This window comes from Lepisosteus oculatus, chromosome 14 (assembly GCF_040954835.1).
Source record: "Lepisosteus oculatus isolate fLepOcu1 chromosome 14, fLepOcu1.hap2, whole genome shotgun sequence".
NCBI classification, from domain to species: domain Eukaryota; kingdom Metazoa; phylum Chordata; class Actinopteri; order Semionotiformes; family Lepisosteidae; genus Lepisosteus; species Lepisosteus oculatus.
The window spans coordinates 37,306,864-37,331,344 of record NC_090709.1 but is presented as its reverse complement, the minus strand read 5'-3'; the positions used below and the strand labels follow the sequence as shown (position 1 = coordinate 37,331,344).

General features: G+C 49.8%; 1 protein-coding gene and 1 pseudogene across 1 annotated transcript; both read left to right on the top strand.

Annotated features, from left to right (window-relative positions):
- The first annotated feature begins 63 nt into the window (after positions 1-63).
- On the top strand, positions 64-13,376 carry LOC107076146 (interferon-induced very large GTPase 1-like). Its single transcript, XM_069199057.1, has 6 exons — positions 64-574; positions 4,999-5,146; positions 5,744-5,860; positions 5,991-6,101; positions 6,485-6,788; positions 7,223-13,376. Exons 2-6 carry the CDS (start codon positions 5,112-5,114, stop codon positions 12,203-12,205), a joined length of 5,550 nt encoding a protein of 1,849 aa, XP_069055158.1. The 5' UTR covers positions 64-574; positions 4,999-5,111; the 3' UTR covers positions 12,206-13,376.
- A 4,002-nt stretch (positions 13,377-17,378) lies between these two features.
- LOC138243373 (L-rhamnose-binding lectin CSL3-like) lies at positions 17,379-23,460 on the top strand (annotated as a pseudogene).
- Positions 23,461-24,481: the final 1,021 nt, after the last annotated feature.

Genomic DNA, 24,481 nt, shown 5'->3' with positions numbered 1-24,481 from the left:
GAGGGGTTACTGGTGCAGAATGACCGCTGTGCGTCTCCCAGGAGGGGCTACTGGTGCAGGATGATCGCTGTGCGTCTCCCAGGAGGGGCTACTGGTGCAGGATGATCGCTGTGCGTCTCCCATGAGGGGTTTACTGGTGTCTGTTATTGTGTCTCCCACCTCAGTGTCAGAATTGTGAGATGTTTTTATAACCAGGGCGAAGGGCCACAGCAATACAGCAGAAAGCATTCAGCTTTTCCCAGTGCCAGTTCGTGTTAGTGTGAGTTTTTGAAAATGGTTTGTGATTTTCTGAAATCTGAACAAAAATGCAATTTGGACAGTCGCTATTTAATTAGATATTCCCCTTGACTGAGGATGTGTACAGTCATCCGTCAGGACTGGTACATTTAAACATGACTGGAGAGCGCCACCTACAGGCGAAAGGCCGCATCACAGCGCCAGTGTTCAAGGCGGAAGGAAAAACTTCAGCCTCGTCTGCAAATTCGAGTTTCTCGCCGTGTCGGAGGAGTTCGGGCTCATTGGACCCGTAATGTAGCTCTGGGTTCGGGGAGCCCGGCGGCCGGGAGACCATCAGGTAGTGTGAGTGTGTGTAGCAGGATGTGTGTGTGTAGCTGTGTGTATGTGTGTAGCAGTGTCTGTGACTAAACAGTGTCACCAGCTGAAACTGAAAGTAACTGTGAGCTGATCTCACTGGGCGGCAGATCGCTGGCTCTGTGGCGGAGCGTTTCTCGGCGTGTCGGAGGAGTTCGGGCTCGCTGGACCCGTGTTTAATAGTTGAACCCATTAAGCTCGAAGCTCTGGGTTCGGGAGCCCATCAGGTGTTTTTCCACAGCCGTCAAGAACTCGGGTGGCGAGTGGCCTCTTTGCTCTCGACTCGTCGCTTCCTGATTCCTCTCACGGTGTCGTGTTCACCGCGCGAGTGTGTGTGTGTGTAGTAGTAGTAGTGTGCGTGGTGCAGTGTGTGTGTTAGTAGTGTGTGTAGTAATGTGTGGTACAGTGTGTGTATTAAGTTGTGAGTGGATGTGAGAAGATAACCTCTTGTGTGTTTTCACGCTCATATTGTATTTTCACGGCGCACTGGGCTGCCCGGTCAATAGTGAAAGAAACAAAATGAGCGCAGATCCCCTGACTCTTAGAAGAGAAACTTTAAACTGCGGTGTGTTCCCTACAGGCAGTTACTATCATCATAAATATTCACAAGACGCCCAAGGACGCTGCACATAGTGATACAGAAAATACAATAAAACGTAAAAGACAAAATAACCAAAACTAAAAGACAGGGACAGCAGAGACAGACAGGGGAGAGCTTCTGATCTCTAATGCCTTCATTCTAATTACTGTGTACAGTACCTGCTTAATAATTATTACACTGTCTATAGAGAATAATTCAATAGATATGATATTATAAATATGATGTTGTTTCTTACAGGTGCTGTAGTTAAATCCCAGTAGAGAGAGACAGGACAGCTCTTCATGTATAATGATACAACCATTCTAATGATATAATATATTGTCACTTATTTTAATATAATTTTGTGGATAGTGAAATAATCATATATTCATTATAGAATATGAATCGTTAATATTATATCAATCATGAATTGTTCCATTCAGCTGATCTAACCCACGATCTGTCTATGAGGTTAAACTTTAAATTAAATATTGAATTAAGATGTGCCGAGTTTGTAGTTCGGTGAACTCAGCCCCCTATGAACAGCACATTAAACCCCTATCACATTGGCTTGACACAGAGTGGCATTTCTGCTGTGTTCCTTATAAAATAATATAATATAGGGCCTATATTTTAAAAAGTATATATATTCTTGCTTTGGGTGTGAGGTGAGACCAGGGTGTTCTCCTGGGTGTGAGAACTCAACTGGTCTCATGTGTTTCTGCTCACTATTCACTATCACACAATCACTATTGCTGCTCACAATTCAATTCAAGGTGCTTTATTAGCATGACCGATGGGTACAATCAGTGTCGCCAAAGCAAATAAAAAAAATGAAATTCACATGAAACAAAACAAAAAGTAAAATAAAATCTACAGACATGTTACAGATATTTACAACAAAGACATATTATAAAATATTGACATCTACTGTAGGCGGCTGGAGCATTATTGGGAGACAGACTCACTGTTCCTCAGGCTGGGACAGGAGATCACACACTGTATTATTATTATTGAGAGACAGGCTCACTGTCTGTTCCTCAGGCTGGGACAGGAGATCACACACTGGATTATTATTATTGAGAGACAGGCTCACTGTCTGTTCCTCAGGCTGGGACAGGAGATCACACACTGTATTATTATTGAAAGACAGGCTCACTGTCTGTTCCTCAGGCTGGGACAGGAGATCACACACTGGATTATTATTATTGAGAGACAGGCTCACTGTCTGTTCCTCAGGCTGGGACAGGAGATCACACACTGTATTATTATTGAGAGACAGGCTCACTGTTCCTCAGGCTTGGACAGGAGATCACACACTGGATTATTATTGAGAGACAGGCTCACTGTCTGTTCCTCAGGCTGGGACAGGAGATCACACACTGGATTATTATTATTGAGAGACAGGCTCACTGTCTGTTCCTCAGGCTGGGACAGGAGATCACACACTGGATTATTATTATTGAGAGACAGGCTCACTGTCTGTTCCTCGGGCTGGGACAGGAGATCACACACTGTATTATTATTATTGAGAGACAGGCTCACTGTCTGTTCCTCAGGCTGGGACAGGAGATCACATACTGGGCTGCCAGATCAACCGAGTTCCCTCCTCCCTCTCCCAGTAGGATTGGGACCCGTTGTGACTCTGGCAGGTGTGGGAACTCTGGGATTAGATTTCTGAATTTCGGGAAGAATGTTTCTCTCATCCCAGAGTATCTGTCACAGTGCAGTAGGAAGTGCACCTCTGTCTCTATCTCTCCCCGCTGGCAGTGGGAGCACAGCCTGTCCTCTCTGGGCAGCCAGGTCTGTCTGTGTCCAGTGTGTGTGTCCTGTGTCGTTGTCCAGACTGTGGTCAGCCTCCTTCTTATTGCGTAGAAAGCCCTGAGTACCTTCTCCCTCAGTGCCTTCACTGCCAGGTCAAAACTCCCGGAAGAGCTGATGGTGAGACCGAGATATGTGTAGCTGGATGTGTGCTCCAATGTGTTGTTGTTCAGTGTGAATTTGTACCTGTTTCCCTGAGGTCTGGCTTTCTTCTGGAAAACCATAACTCTGGTCTTGTCCAGATTGACTGTCAGTGCCCAGGTCTGACAGTCCTGCTCCAGCAGTGCCAGGTTCTGCTGTTCTGGGTCCAGATGGGCTGTCAGTGCCCAGGTCTGACAGTACTGCTCCAGCAGTGCCAGGTTCTGCTGCAGCCCCTGTTCTGTGGGCGACAGCAGGACCAGGTCATCTGCGTAGAGCAGGAACTTGATTTCTGTGTCGTGTAGTGTAAGACCAGGAGCTGCAGACTGCTCCAACATTCCTGCTAATTCATTGATATAGATATTGAACAGTGTTGGGCTCAGGCTGCAGCCCTGTCTCACCCCGCGGCCTTGGGTGAAGAATTTAGTCCTTTTGTTTCCAATTTTCACTGCACATTTGCTCTCTGAATACATTGATTTAATTATGTCGTACACTTTGCCCCCTATGCCACTTTGGAGTAGTTTGTAAAACAATCTTTCATGCCAAATCGAGTCAAATGCTTTTTTGAAATCGACAAAGCCGGCAAAAATTTTTACCTTTCTGTTTTTGGTGGACGTGTTTGTCTATCAGTTTGTGTAGGGTGTAAATGTGATCAGATGTGATCTGGTAAGAAGCCAATCTGACTTTTACTCAGGACATTGTGTTCGGTAAGGAAGGCCAGTATTCGTGTATTTAGGATACTGCAGAATACCTTCCCCAGGTTACTGTTCACACAGATGCCCCGGTAGTTGTTGGGATCGAGTTTATCTCCACTCTTATAGATGGGCGTGATCAGTCCTTGGTTCCAGGCCTCGGGGAAACATCCAGCTGACATGATGAGATTGAGGAGTTTGAGCAGGGCTTGTTGCAACTTTGGGCTGCTGTGTCTCAGCATCTCATTGTTGACTCCATCTTGGCCACAGGCTTTGCGTGGTCTGAGGGCCTGGAGTTTGTCCAGTATCTCCTGCTCAGTGATTGGGGAGTCTAAGGGGTTTTGGTTGCCTTTGATAGCCAATTCCAAAATTTTGAGTTTTTCATAAATGGTGTTTTGGTCTGATTGATTTGTATTTGGGAGCTTTTCATAGAGATTTTCAAAGTATGTTTGTCAGATTGTTCCATTTTGGATGGCCAATTCTTCTGGTTTTGATTTGTTTAAATTGTTCCACTTCTCACAGAAACAGTTCTGATTTAGTGACTCCTCAATTTCTGCAACTTGTTTGTTTATGTATGTGTTTCTTTTCTTTTTCAGCGTGTGTTTGTAAAGTTTTACCATGTCACAGTACCTGAGTCGCAGATCTGTGTTGTGTGGTTGTCTGTGTTTTTCATTTGAGACTTTTCGTAGTGCATTTCTGATGTTTTTGCACTCCGTATCAAACCACTTTTCTTTTGCTTTTGTTTTTTGGTAGTTTTTTGATGTAGTTGTTTTTAGCTTAGATTTTGATGCTAGTTTGTGGAATAGGTGATTTAGTTTTTGTGTGGCCAAGTTCATCCCTAGTTTGTTGGTTTGATACGGAGTGTTTAGGAATGTGTCCATCAGTGTCTGAATTTCGTCATGGCCCAGTGCAGTTTGGTATCTGTCTAGGCTGTCTGTGTCCCATCTGTATGCCTGGTTGAGGTCATACAGCTGGCTGGGCTGTGTCAGTGTGTCACTGTGCTGGTGTGCTCTCTTCATGTAGAGTGTGATCTGGCTGTGGTCGGAGAGGGGAGTTTGTGGCCTGACAGTGAAGGCACTGATGCAGGAGTCCAGGTCGGTGATGGCGTAGTGCGTCAGCTCACTATCACACAATCCCTGTTACAGCAAGCAGACTCTCCGGTCTGGGTTTTCACAGGTTTGTGCACGGAGCCAGTTCTGAAGAGATCGAACTCTGACTCCTTGTGTGGTGCTGTGGGCAGAAGTGATTGATCAAGACTTGTGAGTCTCTCCGGGGATCCTGCTGGAGACATGGACTCTAAGAAGAACAGGGAAGAGCTGAAGAGGTGGGGGCAGTCTCACTCTGTGAGCACGCTTTTCTGAATCAGTGAAAATCTTCGCAAGTGAGTCCAGTATGGTTGGGCTAGTTTGAAGGGAAACATTCCTTAACTGGAGCCTAATTGGCTTAATTGATGGTCAGTCAAAATGGCCTCATTACAGTACTATGAAGCACCCTCGTCTCAGTACAGAGCAGGATGCAAACAGGTCTCCCCTCATAACTCAGAACAAAGAAAATGTGTTGGAGGAGCAGGAGTCACAGAGCCAGAGATTCAGAGTCCAAGACTTTGATAAGGAAAAGCACTTCACCTGGCTCACAGCATATTTTGCAATACTTTTTCAGCAGCTCTTTATTGCTTTAAGACTGCTGGGGAATCTGATCTTTGCTCACACAATAAATGAGGTTTGAGGTAAGAAACACTCCTACAGGCTGGGCTGTGCTGGCTCTGCTCCCTGTTTCCTGACCAGTGTTACCTGAATGTGGCTCAGAGTTCAGAACAGGGCCTGTGAAAGAGAGGTTTTCTCTATCGGTCTTCAGAAAGAGAGTTGTTATCAGTCTGTCATGCAGGGAGCTGTAACAAGACTCCTCTCATGTCTCTTCACAGGGTCCAGCAGCAGAAGACAGTGTCTCCAGCGTCCAGTTGTGTTTCTGTACGGAGTGACCGATCAAAGGATGAGCCACTGAACTTCAGAGCTAAACTGATCTCACCTGCTGCTCCCAGGTGCAATTGAGAGACTTGATCTTTATTCACACAATATGAGTCGTCTGTGATGTGAAAACTCTCTTACAACACAAATGATCTCCAGAAAGAGTCAGAAAGCTGTGACCAGTCCTTTCCTGTCTCTTCACAGGGTGGAGCAGAAGAGGCCAGTGTCTCCAGCGCCCAGCTATGTTACTATGCAGAGTGACCACTCCAAGGATGAGCCACTGAACTTCAGAGTTTCCTCCACTGCTGGAACAAGGTGAGGAGATCACTTTCACAGCCGGCAAACACTAAGCAGGGCTGGGCCCCCGATCGTGGATTTTCTGTCTCTCTTGTGTCAGACGTTCCCTGTGACTTTGGCGTTGGTCTCTCAGACAGCCCTTCTGTAAATTCTTTGCATGTTATTCTTATTGAAAAGCAGAAGAATTTGAACTTCATGCTGTTGGAAAACTTTCACTTCTCCATCGTAAAGCAGATTGCAGTAATGGAGAATTAATGACCTTTAAAAATAAAATATGACATAGAAATATGTTTCTGCTTCTGTTCAGTTTAGTAACTCCTCACTGTACACACTGGGGCTGTCCAGTCTGGTCACTGGACACTGTGATTGAGACTCTCCCTGTTCTCTCTGTGTGTCTGCAGTGAGCCAGCAATGACCTGTGATTTCTGTCTGGAGAAGAAGCTCAGAGCTGTGAAACACTGTCTGACCTGCGCTGCCTCCTACTGTGAGGCACACCTCCGAAAACACTACACTGTCCCACATCTGCAGAGACACAGACTGATGGACACAACTGGAGCCCAGGAGCCCAGACTGTGTCAGCAGCACGACAGGGCTCTGGAGCTGTTCTGTAGGACTGACTGGACACTCATCTGCACTCTGTGTTCAGCACAGGAGCACAGAGACCATGACACCATCTTTCTAAAGACAGCACAGGACCCGACACAGGTAAGGAGCTTCAGTCGATTGTCTAAGGTCTGCGGAGGTCATCTGAAAGATACAAGAGAGGGAGATGGAATAAAAATACAGATCTGAAATACAATATCAAATTATATCAAATACCAATATATCAATATATCATCTGATTATTTGACACCAAGATATCAAATACAGTGTGATCAATAAAACAATCACATTTATCTGTCATGACTGTCCACACCTCAGTCATCACTGTCCACACCTCATCACACCTGTCAGCACTGTCCACACCTCAGTCATCACTGTCCACACCTCATCACACCTGTCAGCACTGTCCACACCTCATGAGATCTTGGCTCAGCTACAGATGTCATACTGTATCATGGATTTCCTTGATCTATTTATTATGACAGTAATGTTGTGCAGGTACTCTATCTCTTTCTTGTCTCTTTTTGATTCACAAGGCCACGAGTGAAGAGGACACATTGACTGGAGTAGAAAGTGGAAGAGATCTGGCTGTGACACTTCAGAACGCTGGCCTTGATAAACTCTACTGGTTAAAGGTGTTTGAAGATGAGCTGTGTGTTACCAGTGCAGCAGCTCTGCAGCACTTAGGAGACCAAGAGTGTGAAGCTCTGAAAAAACACGTTCGCAAGGACTGGGAGACACGAGCTCTGCGGAGGCTGCTGGGAGCTGGGAGCCAGGAGAAAACATCGCTGTCTCAGGGCTGGGAGTTAGCTGAGCAAGAGGTGACACATGTTGTAAACAGGGAAAAAAGAGATTTTCTTCATTTGTTTCAGAAACTGGGTCTCTCTGGATTATACCCCAGAAAAATGAAAAAATCAGATGTTCTTGTAATAAACCTCCTCTCAAGTTCCAGTCAACCAGCAACTGAGAAAGACCTGTGGATTCAGTATCTGCACAAACTCTTCATGTTGGATTACAGTGCGAGGGTTCTGAAAGTTCAGGAAATGGAATCTGATGAAGAACAATGGAAAAATTTTAAAACTGATCAAAAAGATTTCTTTTGTTTTGGCAAAGAGCCCCTTGCACAGGACAGTAACAAAAAGTCGCACATTCACCCCATGGACGTCCACATGGCTGTGTTCCACTGCTCTGGTGACTTCCTGAGAGCGTTCCTCTTCACCAAGCTCTCCACCTGTCAGTTCGCCTTACCCCTCCTGGTGCCCAGCCCCGAGACTGGGGCAGTGGAGCTCCCTCTGTGGGCCCTGAGGCAGGTCAAGAGGTCCTGGTGCAGTAAGGAGCCCTCAGAGAGAGGCAGCTCTGTGAAACACAACTGCAGGGACATGTTCAACACTCCAGTGCCAACGGTGTCCTTCATCAGGCTGGGATCGTCCTCCGTCTCCAAATCCCAGTTCCTGAACAGCGTCGTCAGCCCCAAGAGACACAGTGTGTTTTTCCACCGGCACTGCAGGGGCAGCTCCCCACACCGCCTGCTCATGGACGGGGTGGTGGAGGTCGCCTGGTACTGCCCAGGAGGCAGGAAGGACGACGTGTTCGACAGCTGTGTGGCTTTCCTGAACCTCCACGGCGATGCCAGCAAACACCCCGAGCAGCTGCAGTTTCTCCAGGAGGTCAGCACTGTCAACGTGCTTCTGATCCCAGAGTCTCCACTGGAGGGAGAAGAGAAGAAGACAGCTGACGCTATTTTCAACTCTCCTGCCCCCCTGATCTGTCTGTTTGCTGGACAGAGTAAAGTCCCTCCAGGAAACAATCCAACCAAGGTGAGAAGGGCAGCCAAGAACAGGAGCGAAGGTGATCTGACTGATGAGATCATTTCACACATCAGACACTGCGTCTCCACTGTGAACAAGACCTCCAGTCTGCAGACATACTTACAGGCAGCGAGACGACAGCAGTTCAGGGTGGATGAAGACAGTGAATTATTTACAGAAGGGAAGGAAAAGGCCCAGGTTTTGCTGCAGCTGTTGAAAGAGGAGAGATTATCAACCCTGAAAGAGACTCTGTTGCCTCTGCAAGGGGAGCTGTGGCACAGGTGGTGCATGAAGGACAAAGAACAGTATCGTCTGAACAGCAAAGCTAACAAAAGTATCGAACAGCAGCTGAGCGAGATCAGAGCTGAGAAAAGAGCCCTCCGTTGTGAGCAGCTGAAGAGAGCTTTCCCTCTCCATGGCTTCATGAGATCTTTCCTGCAGTGTTTAACTTCTGCAGATCCACACGACACCAAGCTGTTCATGCTGCACTGGCTGGGGATGTTTCTAGATGAACTGACTGCAGACACGCTGAGTGAGCTTCAGGAGAAATACCACTCCACTTGGACAAAACTGAGACTGAAAGACAAGAGTAAGGACAAGGAGCAAGAAATGAAACTGCAGAAGGACCTGAACACCATATCTGGACAGATTAGTGCTGCAACTCTCGGACTCCAACACCTCATGAGAGAAACCGCTCAGCTCTATGAGGCTGTTCAATCAAGAGATGGTCTAAATAGTCAGAGACAGTTTGTCAGTGTCCTTCCTGCTGTTGGAGCAGAGATGCTGATTTCAGGACATCCACTGGAGCTGATGGACGGAGATGCTGCCCATGTGCCTCTGGTGTGGATTGAGGCCGTCCTGGATAAGCTCACTGAGAGACTTGGAGACAGAAAGGTGTTTGTCCTCTCTGTGCTTGGAGTCCAGAGCTCAGGAAAGTCCACTCTGCTGAACACGATGTTCGGGCTGCAGTTCACAGTGAGTGCAGGCAGGTGCACCAGGGGAGCGTTCATGCAGTTAGTGCGAGTGAGTGAGGAGGTCAGAGCCCAGCTGCAGTATGACTTTGTCCTGGTGGTGGACACAGAAGGGCTTCGGTCACCAGAGCTCAGTAATAAAACCACACTGAGTCACGACAATGAATTGGCAACGTTTATTATCGGGATTGGCAACATGACTGTGATCAACATCATGGGAGAGAATCCCTCTGAAATGCAGGACATTCTCCAGATCTGTGTCCAGGCCTTCCTGAGAATGAAGTCTGTTCAGATCAAACCAAGTTGTATTTTTGTGCACCAGAACGTTGCAGAAGCTTCAGCAAACAGCAAGAACACAGAAGGAAGGAGGCATCTCCAGGAGAAACTGGATGAAATGGCCCGCATTGCTGCCAGGGAGGAAGGCTCTATAGTTACTGGCTTCAGTGATATAATCCAGTTCGATGTGGAGTCACAGGTTTTCTACTTCAAGAACCTTCTGGAAGGAGACCCTCCGATGGCTCCTCCCAACCCCTCCTACAGCCAGAACGTCCAGGAGCTTAAGACGAAGCTCCTCAGTGTCGCTCAGTGGCAGCCGGGAGTGAAGTTTCCCTCACTGTCCGAGTTTAAATTACGGATCAGAGATCTCTGGCACGCACTGCTGGGGGAGAACTTTGTCTTCAGCTTCAGAAACACCCTGGAAATGATGGTTTATAGTAAACTGGAGGACAAGTATGGAGAGTGGTCATGGAAGATGAGGAAACGAGCCCTGGAGGTACAGAACAGACTGAGCAACCAAATCATCAATAATAAAGTTCTGGCTGTGAGCTTGTCAGATCTGATGAGAGAATTTGATGAGGTCTACAGCACTCTGACAGCTGAAATAGAGAAGTATTTTAAAGAGGAAAAATACCAGGAGATCTTAATTAAGTGGAAGGTGAATGTTGATAAAAGATTTGAAAGCCTGAGGAATGAGCTCATCGAAGAAACCCGAAAGCAGAGCAATGAACTGATCAGACTGAAGAAATGCAGATCGCAGCTGGACAGGAAGAAATCAGAATATGAATCAGAACTGATTAACATGAGCAGAGACCTGGCGTCCAGACTGAAGGAGCAGAAGCTCAGTGATGAGGAAGTGGAGGAGGAGTTTGACAGACTGTGGGAGAGCTGGGTGACCAGGGTGTCCTCAGAGCTGCCCCCTGAGGAACAGCTGGACATCAGAGCCAGAGTGGAAAACATCCTGCTGGAGAAATTCAAGAACCAGGGAGATGTCCTCAACAAGATTGTGAACAGAGAGGAGGTGTTCCAGTTCACTAAGAAAAAACACATCAAACACAACTGGAAACAATCTGCATGGAACAGAGTTACTTTTCAAGACCCACAGTTGGATATTCATGGGAATGAACTCACTCAGCAAATACAGAGAGCTGTCAATCAATACATTGACAGGAGAGAAGAGGAGAAAGTGGATTTCAATGACAACTTCATCCATGAAATATTGGGAGAGATAAAAAAGAAAATAACGGATTATGAAAAGTCTATAGAACAAACAATATTCACAAAGGAGTACGAGTTTGAACTGTCTGTCTATCTGTGCACCACAGCAGTAGAGCGATTTGAGAAATTACACAGAGCCTTCAGGGGAGCCAACGATCCTCTGATTTACCTCCAGAGTAAGAGGGATCAGGACCTCGACTGTTTTAAGAGCTTCTGTAAAGGAGCCACATCTGTCACATTCTTTGTAGATTTTCTGTGCAAAGAGCTAAAACCTGCGATCCAGCAGTCAGTGTGCGATAGGACCTGTATCCAGATCACAGATAAAATGAAATCGAACTACCCTGCTTTCAATGGTAACAGATCCAACCTGGAGAACCACATCCTGAGACACCTCGCTGAGCAGGAGGACTTTGACTCCTATATGGAATATATTTACCATCCAAAGGATTATTTTGAAAGGTTTATCAGGGAGCGTGTTGAGAGATACTGTGAAGACAACAGAGATCAACTGAGAAGGATGTTAAACACCAATCTGAGTGACCTAGTACAGCAGGTTTTAAGAGTGAACACTACTGTCACTGCAGCTGTGAGAGAGAGACATGGTGGCGCCATCTTGTGGCTGGATGAGTTCTGTGCAGAACTTGGTTCTTGCATGGAGCTCCCCAGACAAGACTTCAGAAACATAGAAAACGAAGACATCTCAGACCTGCAGTTCTTCAGAGAAAGGATGGCCACATCACTTGAGGAGATACTGAAAAGTCTTCAGAAAGAGAGCAGCAGCACACCTGACCTTGACTTGAAGATGTCCAGATGGAGACCTGATGAGATTCTGTGTGAGGCGCTCAGTGGCTGTTGGGAACAGTGTCCCTTCTGTACGGCCGTCTGCACAAACACCATCCGTAACCATAACTCTGATCACGGTCTCCAGTTTCACCATCCTTTAGCTTTGAGTGGACAGAGTGATATTTTACTGACTGACTTCTGTCCCACTTTAGTTAGCAGCAACAGGACATTCAGACCTCCTCATAGTATGAAATCTGTTCCCTATAAGACCTACAGAGCAGCAGGTCCTCCTTACAGCAGGTGGAGCATCACCCCAGATATGAGCGAACAGTCCTACTGGAAATGGTTCATCTGGACTTTCAGGTCACAGCTGGAGCAGAAATTCAGGTCAAACTTACAAGGTAGAATCCCCTCTGAGTGGGGAAGAATTAGAAAGAGCTCTGCCCTGAAGGAACTCCGTTAGGGTACATCTGGAAAAAGACAGGAACCTTCTCTTACTAAACCTTTCTCACAGCATCCAGACAGATACGTGCTGATCACAGATAGTGTGGGTTCCAATATTAAGGAAAATTAGGCTTTTCAGTGTGTTTGAAATAAACCATTTCTAATTAAAGTAAAACATTTAGTTTTAACAAAAGCGTATGAGATTCTGGTATATATTTACTCCTATGACTAGTTTCTCACGGTCATGTGAAAGTTTAAATCACAGGACAGAGTGATCACCGAATTCCTCTTCCGTGATCGTGTCAGCAGTGTTCTGTTATTGTTAATTACTGCTGTGCATTACAGCTCAGGCGCCCTGAACTGCAGGAGATGAACAGGCAGACCAGCAGCTGTCAGGGTAGCTGGGACTGGCAGTCCGAGGAAGAATGTTAGCATTTACCTTTTTTAAAGTGTATAAGATAGTGTCTAGTTGGCTTTGAAAAATGCTTTTTACCCAGCAACAGTATGAAAGAACAATTGCAAACATATTATTTGACATTTTGATATCAATGCTACAACAGCAGAACGTCTAGCTCATTTCGCACCTTTTATTTATTTACTTCCTTTTGTCTGTATGCAAGGTAGAACTGCTTCTTAAGAAGAACGTGGTCAATTACAAAGAAATGTTTGTAGGGAGAAAAACAACTCCTCATATGGAAACTAAGAATGAGCTTCCTGTGTGAATTTGCTCTATAAAACTCATTGCATTTACCATCTCGATGGAGAGATTCCTCACAGATCTGTATGTATCCTCCCCATGCGCATGAAGAAAGGACTCTGCTTGACCACACCTAACCTGAGTGAAGACTTTTCTTCGACAAGTCCGAGGAGCCTCGTCTGTAGGTCTGTAATCAATGAGAGTGATTAGTAACCTGCTGGGGTGTCATGGGGCCCAGGGTCCCCTGTGTCTGTTGGTGACCCCAGGGGAGAGGAGTAGGTTAAGCTCTTCTGTGTTGTAATATTCTTCAGTACCTGTAGTAATAGAGGTGGTACGAGAGATGATAATTCAGTACTCATTTGAATAATAGTCCTCTGGGTGCTTCTGATGCCTTTTCAGGGATGATATCGATCTCCTGGTGACACTGTCCCTAACGTGCACTTTCATCCTGTGAATAAACTGTTTAAATAACCTTTTGTTTCGAGTCCTGAAATGTTAGGGAGGTTTCAGGCAACAGATAAAACATGGGAAATAAAAAAGCAGCAGGGAGGTGTGGCAGCTAGCACTGTCACCTCACAGGACCCAGGGTTCGAGTCAGTCCCTCCCCTGTCTGTGTGGAGTCTGCATGTTCTGTCTCGTTGACACTGGCTTCCTGCAGGCAATCCATTCTTAAGCTCCAGAAGACACTTGGGTTTCTCTACCTTGTCCCCCAGGAGCCTGACCGTAATGGGGATCTCTCTCTGGTGGAGTGTCACAGTACCACACCCCCTCAGTTAACTTTCTCTGGTACCCCAGTGTCCCTCAGAGACAGGCTGGTGGGGTGATATGATCCGTCTTACAGCTTCGGGATATGAGTGTCAGTCTGTGTGAAGTCTGCGCGTTCCCTCTGTTGACAGGGGATTTGGATGTTGACGGCCGTCCCTGGTCTCCGTGGCCTTGTGACGGACTGGTGGCCCCTGTCCCATAATCCTCTCTCGGGGCTGCCCTGTGTGGTTCCAGGCGTCAGTGGAGGGTGGGGCTGTGTTTGGCAGACGGCCGAAGTCACTTACCTGTGCGCAGGAGGGTACTGAAAACCAGCCGACAGTTCCCCTGTGGGCCCTGGGTCTCCTCGGCTGGGAGCCTGCTCGTCTGCCTCTGGGCTGTGTGTTCAGAGCTCTAGTTTCACCTGCTGCCTGTTGGGACTTTCCTCCGACGGTGGTAGATATGGAGATGGACTATGCTCATTCGCACGTGACGAGCCAGCGACCTAAAGAGTGAATCTACGAGCTGTCTCCATCTTTTGTCCAACCCATGGAGCTGCAGTCTCCATTCACATCTCTCATCCTATAGCGTTAATCCCGCATGGGCAGAGTCCGCTTGTCGGCACGCCCGTCTCCATTTGGTGGTTTGAACCAAGTCTTTGAGCTGACGTTGCCGTTAACTGCGACCGAGAAATACTCCATGGCAAATTTGGCCAGGACACTGGGGTAACACCCCTACTCTTCTCGAGAGACACCCTGGGATTGTTAATGACCACAGAGAGTCAGGACCTCGGTTTGACATCTCATCCGCAGGACGGCGCCTGTTTACAGCCCAGTGCCCCCGTCACTATACTGGGGCATCAGGACCCACACAGAGCGCAGGGTGAGAGCGCCCCCTGCTGGCCCCACTCACACCTCTCCCAGCAGCAGCCTCAGTGTTTTCCCAGCAGTCTCCCCTGCAGGTACTGGCCAGGCTCACACTGCCTGGGCTCCAGTGAGGGTAGCTGGGAGCTGCAGGGTGACATGGCTGCTGGCTGCAGTCTCCACTCACATATTTTCCACAATCCTCGACAATCTTGTGATTGCAGCTCTGAGTGGAGTGTCCGGAAAAGCGCTACAGAAGTGCGAGGATATTATTGTTGTTATTAAACTCATGGGAGACCTCCAGCTGGTAGAATGTGTTTTATCTTGTGTATATGGGTCTCTTTTTATTATTTATTGCCGTTGTCACGCAGTAAAGCGCTTCGAGAAGCCCCCTTTAAAGGCGCTATATAAAATAAAATAAAGTGTATTATTATTATTATTATTATTATTATTATTATTATTATTATTATTAGAAAACGCACACAAACACGACCTCAGCTGGACCCGCAGACCCACACGAACCGGACCTGCGGCGGGTTTGTACTGAAGCGGAGTGAATCCGGCCCGTCGTCATGGAAACCGGACCGCCCGGACCGCCCGTCTCTACCCTCCCCTGCTGGTCTAATAATAATAATAATAATAATAATAATAATAATAATAATAATAATGATAATAATAATGTACTCGGCCGTCTCTCTCTCCGCCGTGTCCGCCGGTCCGGGGCAGCTGGAGTCTCTCTGAGAGCCTGTCTCTCACTGCGAGTCTCTCCGTGTCCACACTCCTGTCGACAGCAGGCCAGGCCGCTCTTCCCCTCAGGAGAGGAGGACGATCCAGACTCGCGGCTGGGAGTTCAGTCTGAGTTTTATTCTTTTCTTTTCTTTTTCTTTTTATTTGTGGTATTTTAATGGCGCGCTCGCGCGGTGCTCCGGGCGACCGTTAGGATTCAAAAAAAAGCCGGCGCGCGCGCCCGCTGCCGTTATAACCGAGACGGAAAACTCAACTAGCGCCGCGAGGAGTTTCAAATCTACAATAGAGATCAATAATAATAATAATAAATACAGGTACAATAGAGATCTAGGGAATATATCTACAGATACAGAGACAGTACAGATAGAGTACAGGAGACATATAGATACAGTACAGATCTTGAGACAGTACAGATACAGTCCTGCTACTGGGAGGGGTTTCAAATCTACAATACAGATCAATAATAATAATAATAAATACAGGTACAATAGAGATCTAGGGAATATATCTACAGATACAGAGACAGTACAGATAGCGTACAGGAGACATATAGATACAGTACAGATCTTGAGACAGTACAGATACAGTCCTGCTACTGGGAGGGGTTTCAAATCTACAATAGAGATCAATAATTATAATAATAATAAATACAGGTACAATAGAGATCTAGGGAATATATCTACAGATACAGAGACAGTACAGATAGAGTACAGGAGACATATAGATACAGTACAGATCTTGAGACAGTACAGATACAGTCCTGCTACTGGGAGGGGTTTCAAATCTACAATATAGATCAATAATAATAATAATAAATACAGGTACAATAGAGATCTAGGGAATATATCTACAGATACAGAGACAGTACAGATAGAGTACAGGAGACATATAGAGACAGTACAGATCTTGAGACAGTACAGATACAGTCCTGCTACTGGGAGGGGTTTCAAATCTACAATAGAGATCAATAATAATAATAATAAATACAGGTACAATAGAGATCTAGGGAATATATCTACAGATACAGAGACAGTACAGATAGCGTACAGGAGACATATAGAGACAGTACAGATCTTGAGACAGTACAGATACAGTCCTGCTACTGGGAGGGGTTTCAAATCTACAATATAGATCAGCAACCCCAAGCAGGAACACACAGACTCCACACACACAGACACCAGCACCAGCGACCCCCAGCAGGAACACACAGACTCCACACACACAGACACCAGCACCAGCGACCCCCAGCAGGAACACGCAGACTCCACACACACAGACACCAGCACCAGCGACCCCCAGCAGGAACACGCAGACTCCACACACACAGACACCAGCGACCCCCAGCAGGAACACACAGACTCCACACACACAGACACCAGCACCAGCGACCCCCAGCAGGAACACACAGACTCCACACACACAGACACCAGCACCAGCGACCCCCAGCAGGAACACGCAGACTCCACACACACAGACACCAGCGACCCCCAGCAGGAACACGCAGACTCCACACACACAGACACCAGCGACCCCCAGCAGGAACACGCAGACTCCACACACACAGACACCAGCGACCCCCCAGCAGGAACACGCAGACTCCACACACACAGACACCAGCACCAGCGACCCCCAGCAGGAACACACAGACTCCACACACACAGACACCAACGACCCCCAGCAGGAACACACAGACTCCACACACACAGACACCAGCGACCCCCAGCAGGAACTCGCAGACTCCACACACACAGACACCAGCGACCCCCAGCAGGAACACGCAGAACACGCAGAACACGCTGGCGATCCCTTCGCTTCTCTCGGAAGAGAGAGTTGGCCTTGCTGTCAACACCATCAGAAGCCGAGTCAACGTGCCGGGGCATCACGTGCATTTTAATTAATTCTCGTTTTTCTCGTTTTCTGCGGCCCCGGGTTCTCGCCTCACAGGAGGTATCTGCTCCCCCCGCTCCCCCCCGGAGACCGAAACAATAGTCCGGGTTCTCCAGGAACAAGGAAATTCTCGCGTCTTTGCTTTCGGGCCAACAGGACGTCGGAGCTTCCAGCCCGAGGCTATAAAAGACGATTCCGCGCGTCGTCTGCATCTCAGCCGCGTCTCGTTTCGTCTCGTCTCGTCTCCCGGCCCCACGATGTGGTTCCGAGCGCTCTGCGCCGCCCTCTGTAAGTCCGACCCCGCCCACGCCAGGTTTTTCCATCGCGACCACGCGTGACGAGTGAAAAAGAGAGAGAGTCCGGCCCTTCGGCCAGCGGGATCTCCGCCTGAGCTCAGGTCGGCCCCCCCCACCACTGAGGGGGACTCGAACCCGCGTCTCCGGCGTCCCTCAGCAGGGAGATCTCCCCCCTCCGCCCGGCTGGTAATCCGGCTCGCCCAGCCTGCGATGGCTCTGCTGTTCTATCGTGTCGTTTAATAGACACATCTGGGAAAAAATAATTAAACTTATAGCCCATTTATTAGCCCCTCTGGGGACATGTCGCCTCCATCAACCCAAAGGGTCTAATAATCCCCCCCGTCCCCCCTTCTTTTTAGTACTTTTTGAGGTGGAGCAGAAACGCGATTGAAATTCGAGAAACAATCTGAGGAAAAAAACCAAGCGGGGAAAACAAATGACGTCACAAATAGACAGTTTGAGCACGCCGGTGACGTCATGAGCTCCGGCGGTGAAATGTGTTTGTGGTTTTTTTTTTCCCTGTTCGTGTGTGTTTTTTCTCCCCTCGTACCCCGTTTCTGATCCTCTGGTTGTAGTTGTGAGTTCTTTATACGTTTCATTACCTGCGTGACGGTGACGCCGACTGCAGCTCGGACCCGACACGGGGGGTGGGGCGGTCAGGTGATAACTCGGCGGCGTCGCGTTACAGCTCTGGGCTTTTCGACCGCGGCCACGGGGGGAAAAAACACAGAACAACACTCCCCACGGTCCCCCAGGACGTGTCCTCCCACTAGGAGGGGGGCAGCCGTGTGCAGGTAGACTGGGGGACGGGGTATCGCTGCGCCTGGTCCGAGGTGCGAGTACTGGCAGGTACACACACACACACACACACGCACACAGCGCAGATCGTGCAGGTGACGAGGCAAATACCTAACACAATCTACACAACACACTGCGGGGGTGTTAAAGCCTGTTGCTGGAATTCGGGTGGGCGCCGGGGCGCTCTGGCGGGCTGTACCACCTCTGTCCCCCACTCCTCTGACGGGCTGTACCACCTCTGTCCCCCACTCCTCTGACGGGCTGTACCACCTCTGTCCCCCACCCCTCCACCCCTCTGACGGGCTGTACCACCTCTGTCCCCCACCCCTCTGACGGGCTGTACCACCTCTGTCCTCCACCCCTCCACCCCTCTGACGGGCTTTACCACCTCTGTCCTCCACCCTTCTGACGGGCTGTGCCACCTCTGTCCCCCACCCCTCTGACGGGCTGTACCACCTCTGTCCCCCACCCCTCCACCCCTCTGACGGGCTGTACCACCTCTGTCCCCCACCCCTCTGACGGGCTGTACCACCTCTGTCCTCCACCCCTCCACCCCTCTGACGGGCTTTACCACCTCTGTCCTCCACCCCTCTGACGGGCTGTGCCACCTCTGTCCCCCACCCCTCTGACGGGCTGTACCACCTCTGTCCCCCACCCCTCTGACGGGCTGTACCACCTCTGTCCTCCACCCCTCCACCCCTCTGACGGGCTGTACCACCTCTGTCCTCCACCCCTCTGACGGGCTGTACCACCTCTGTCCTCCAGCCCTCCACCCCTCTGACGGGCTGTACCACCTCTGTCCCCCACCCCTCTGACGGGCTGTACCATCTCTGTCCCCCACCCCTCTGACGGGCTGTACCACCTCTGTCCTCCACCCCTCCACCCCTCTGACTGACCAGTCCTCGCCTGCCGATTGGTCAAGTGACAGATGAGGGCCGGTCGTTTGCGATTGCCTGCTGGGAAACATAGTCCAGACCACAGCCGCCATCTTGTCCAAACCGACCGGAAGTGCCCCCAGTGTAAAAAGCGCCAACGTGTTTTTCTCTGTTCCAGAAAACGTTGCAGATTTCCATCCACTGGACATACGCGGGAGCAAAACTTGCGAGCTGTACTCCACTCTGCTCTACTGTGGTAAGACTCATCTTTATCCTCCTAGAATTAATAATAATAATAACTATTACACTCATATAGCTCTTTTCTGGACACTCCGCTCAGAGCTCTTTACAGGTCACGGGGATCCCACTACCGCCACCAGTGTGCAGCCCCACTTGGATGACGCTCTAGTCCTCTCCCCACACACCTGCTCTCAGTGGGGAGGAGAGCAGAGTGATGAAGCCAGTTCAGAGAGGGGGGTTATTAGGAGGCCATGATGGGTAAAGACCAGGGGGGTAATTTGGCCAGGACAGTGGGGTTACACCCCTACTTTTCTCGAGAGACACCCTGGGATTGTTAATGACCACAGAGAGTCAGGACCTGGGTTTGACGTCTCATCCGCAGGACGGCGCCTGTTTACAGCCCAGTGTCCCCGTCACTATACTGGGGCACCGGGACCCCCACAGACCGTGTCCAGGGCCAGCTGGGAGTTTCAGGGTGACATTGTTGATCTCGCCCCTGACAGAGCGCGGCTTCATTCGGACGTACAGCGCCAACTACGGCCGCGCCGATCACGCCACCTGCAGCGAAGGCCGCCCCCCCCAGCAGCTGGCCAACGCCCAGTGCATCCTGCCCAGCAGGCCGTCATGTCCCAGCGGTGAACTCCTGCCGAACCCCGACCTCCTGCCCCCCCCTCGCGTAACATCACATCACTTTATGGGCCCTGTATAGTTTCTGGCATGAGGAATGTGTCTTTTCACTGACCCCAGCTTGCTCTCCTTGAGATACACAGACAGGGAGAGAAGCTGGGGGTCAGAGCGCAGGGTCGGCCATTTATACCGCACCCCTGGAGCAGTTGGGGGTGAAGGGCCTCTCTCAGGGGCCCAACGGAGAAGGATTCCTCTGCCGGCCGCGGGGTTTGAACCGGCAAACCCTCCCAGCCCCAGGCGCAGACCCTGAGCCGCAGAGCCCACCCCTCCGCCCAAAACGATCGGTAATGACATTCGCAGTACATTGAAGCAGCCCCCGACCGCCCGCGCAGGGACTTGAACCCTGGACCCCCCCCAGATTAAAAGTCTGAGGCTCCCCCGACTGGGCGATCCGCGTTCTGGAAAGCTTACGGCACCTGGTATTCCCAGGCTTGTCTCCCAGCCGAGTACTAACCAGGCCCCGGCCCAGCCTGGCTGCCCAGATCGGACGAGATCGGGCGCGTTCAGGGTGGTGTGGCTGGGAGCGACACCAGCCAGTTCCTCGCAGCCCCCTGGCACCTGGGATCTGGTCCCCACAGGCGATTTCTCAAAGAGTCAGGTGTGTGGTGTTTGGGATGGAGACAATCACTGCTTTTGTCGAAATAGTGTCACTGGTATCTAATCACCCCAGGGGATTTCTTACTCTGGTCTCCTGCAGAGAGTCAGGTGTGTGGTGTTTGGGATGGAGACAATCACTGCTTTTTTCCAAATAGTGTCACTGGTATCTAATCACCCCAGGGGATTTCTCAAAGAGTCAGGTGTGTGGTGTTTGGGATGGAGACAATCACTGCTTTTTTCGAAATAGTGTCACTGGTATCTAATCACCCCAGGCGATTTCTAAAGGCAGGTACGACAATGACTGAGAAAGGCTTGTCCTGATTTAACACAATACCTGTGTTAATAACCGTTTTGCCCTCTTCTACTTGTACTACAAAACGTCGCCTACGGGACCCCTCCTTGCCCTCCAGCATACCTCCCCCACACTGCTATTGCTCGCCACGCAGAGCACCCCGTCAGGTGTCTGCCCCCGGAACGTGCGATCGCCGTACTAAACCCCCGTGAAACGGGACAGTTGGCCGCCCGTTCTCCCGCAGCTTCCTGGGATTTGTAGTTCCGGACTGCAGGCGTGGGGGAACTACACCACCATCGTGGCATAGATATCAGGCCAGGCTGCGAGTGTGAGAGGTGATAATAACCGCTGTCCTGCGCTGTTGTCACCCCTCAGGTGTGACGGCACGAAGCAGTGTGAGGTGACGGCCACCAACGATGTTTTCTCAGACCCCTGTGTAGGCACCTACAAGTACCTGGACATCAAGTACGTCTGCAGCCCTTCCAGTGAGTCTCCCCGCCTCAATACACACCACTTGACCCATCGGGGGCCTTCGGCAGCCAGTTTGGAGAGTGTTTATAGTTTATAAACCCCGTAAAAAGAGTGCAGCACTTTTCTGGACACACCACATACAGTGCTTTACAGGTCCTGGGGATCCCACTACTGCCACCAGTGTGCAGCTCTTTCCAGGTCCTGGGGATCCCACTACCGCCACCAGTGTGCAGCTCTTTACAGGTCATGGGGATCCCACTACCGCCACCAGTGTGCAGCTCTTTCCAGGTCCTGGGGATCCCACTACCGCCACCAGTGTGCAGCTCTTTCCAGGTCCTGGGGATCCCACTACCACCACCAGTGTGCAGCCCCACTTGGATGATGCTCCAGTCCTCTCCCCACACAGCAGCTCTCAGTGGGGAGGAGAGCAGAGTGAGAGGAGCCAGTTCAGAGAGGAGGGTTATTAGGAGGCCATGATAGGTACAGAGATAGGTATGGTTAGGTTAAACAGAGACGGACACCGAACAGTCCTGCAGTTTGCCTAGAGGAGCCTCTGTTTCATGAACTCCAGTTACCCTCTCGGCACGCAGATACGGACCGGGGATTTGGAAACGAGCCCGTGTAGACCATCAGCGCTCGCCAGCGGACACACGCTGGCTGCGCTAGTAAAGTAAAGACCCTCTAGTAAAGAGAAGTGTCACTTGCGAAGGAGGGACTGGCGAGCTCGACTGTGGTGAGAGAGGCCAATGGTCAGTGCTGCACGGGGACCATAGGAGTGTGGGAACGCACAGAGATGAGAGGCTATTCAGTCCCGTCTGCCTGCAGAACAGCTTGTTCCCCACCCCCACCCCTCTCTGTGTACAGTAGAGCCTCCTGTCCTGACTGGAGGAGCTCACCCAGCTGTGTCTGGAGAGAGGCCAGGGTATCGGTGTGTTCCCCACCCCCACCCCTCTCTGTGTACAGTAGAGCCTCCTGTCCTGACTGGAGGAGCTCACCCAGCTGTGTCTGGAGAGAAGCCAGGGTATCGGCTTGTTCCCCCCTCCCACCCCTCTCTGTGTATTCTGATCGATGCCCCTTTCGATGCTCAGGGCACTGGCAGGGGGGTACTCTGTGTTCAGCTGTGCGTTAAAAACAAGTACAGCAAATACAGACATAAACCAGGACAGACTGTGCGTATACAGACATATATTCCTCACATAAATCCCTCAACAGAACGAGTTACAGGTGGGAGGTCACGTCACCTCTGCCCCTGAGCAATTTGATCGCTGGAAGCGAGAAAGGTATTCACAGGACGAAATGTGCTGTAACTAGTGGAACTATATGTGTTTATGTATATGTATATGTTTCCCGGGGGGCTGTGAAAGGAGGTAACACCAGTCCTTCAGGATGTGTTCAGGATTAAGGTCCGAGAGCTGCAGGGTTTCCTGACAGCTCTAGGACAACTCTCAAGGGCCTAAGAGTGAGCAAGCTATAGAAATGTGCAGAACGCTGAAACTACCACCTGGCACTGTCCATTTCGAAGACCATCCTCCGGGACCCTGGATCGGAGAACGAGGTCACCCTGCCAGGACAGGGACACAGGTGCGCTCGGGGTACAGAGTGGGGAGCCCCCTCTCCTGCAGGAATGGCCCCTTCGCCTTGCACAGCCGCTGCCAGTCGAGCCCGGCAAAACAAAAAGCAGCGGCGAAACGATCAACCCCGTGAAACACGATAGTCATCCATCAGTTGTCCCGCGGCTCCCTGGGATTTGTAGTTCTTGCAGGCTTTCCAGAACTACAAGTCCCTGGGGGGGTGTCCCCTTGCGCAGTTCTGCCCACCAGCTCCTGATAACCGGCTGCTCCACCCCACAGGTGCGATGGGAACACACAGTGCACGGTCACGGCTACTAACTACGTGTTCTCGGACCCCTGCGTCGGCACCTATAAGTACCTGGACGTCACGTACACCTGCAGCCCGTGGTGAGTACGGCTTCCAGCTTCCTGACCCCGAGGCAGACCTCCGTATACCACCCACAGCACACAGGTCGCAAGGCACCTGTCACATGACACGGGACACAGGGGTCGCATTAGAACCCATCACATGACCTGGGACAGAGGGGTTGCATTCGAAACCGTCACATGGCACGAGCCACAGGGGTCACATTGGCACCCGTCACATGACCCAGGGCACAGGGATCGCATTGGCTCTGCGAGAGAGAGGGGTTCATACAGACACACACTGACTGGACACTCCAGTACATGAACACTGCACTGAGAGAGAGGGGTTCATACAGACACACTGACTGGACACTCCAGTACATGAACACCACTGAGAGAGAGAGGGGTTCATACAGACACACTGACTGGACACTCCAGTACATGAACACTGCACTGAGAGAGAGGGGGGTTCATACAGACACACTGACTGGACACTCCAGTACATTAATACTGCACTGAGAGAGAGAGGGGTTCATACAGACACACTGATTGGACACTCCAGTACATGAACACTGCACTGAGAGAGAGGGGGGTTCATACAGACACACTGACTGGACACTCCAGTACATTAACACTGCATTGAGAGAGAGAGGGGTTCATACAGACACACTGACTGGACACTACAGTACATTAACATTGTCCTCTCTGGGCAGCCAGGTCTGTCTGTGTCCAGTGTGTGTGTCCAGGCTGTGGTCACTGAGCCTGTCCTCTCTGGGCAAAATTGATTCTTTTGATGGCTTTAGAATCCAACCATGCGATATAACTCAAACAACGCACACACAGGTACTAATACACGAGGATACATTTATTAATACATAGAATATGCATATAAACCTAACAGATCTTATCGAGAGGGTTATCAGAATACAAAAGATATATATTCAATCAGTTACAAAGTGTTACACATATCAAGAGGACATACGTTCAGTATATCATTCATTTAGACCGTTTCGTAAATGAACTTGGTTACAACTTCTACATTAGATACTCAAACAAGTACATAACTCTTAGGAATTAAATTGATATCAACTGGTTGGGATAACAATGGAATTCTCGAGCTGTAATGCATTGAAGTTGAATACTCATCCAATCTCTGGGGATTCAGATCTCCTGCAGGCTCTCTGGCTC

Excerpts from the sequence above, each read along its gene's own strand:
- LOC107076146 (XM_069199057.1), top strand. The coding sequence starts at position 5,112 with ATGGACTCTAAGAAGAACAGGGAAGAGCTGAAGAG. Across the intron at positions 5,147-5,743 it reads AACAGGGAAGAGCTGAAGAG|GGTCCAGCAGCAGAAGACAG; the intron begins GTGGGGGCAGTC and ends GTCTCTTCACAG. Across the intron at positions 6,102-6,484 it reads TCCTCCACTGCTGGAACAAG|TGAGCCAGCAATGACCTGTG; the intron begins GTGAGGAGATCA and ends GTGTGTCTGCAG.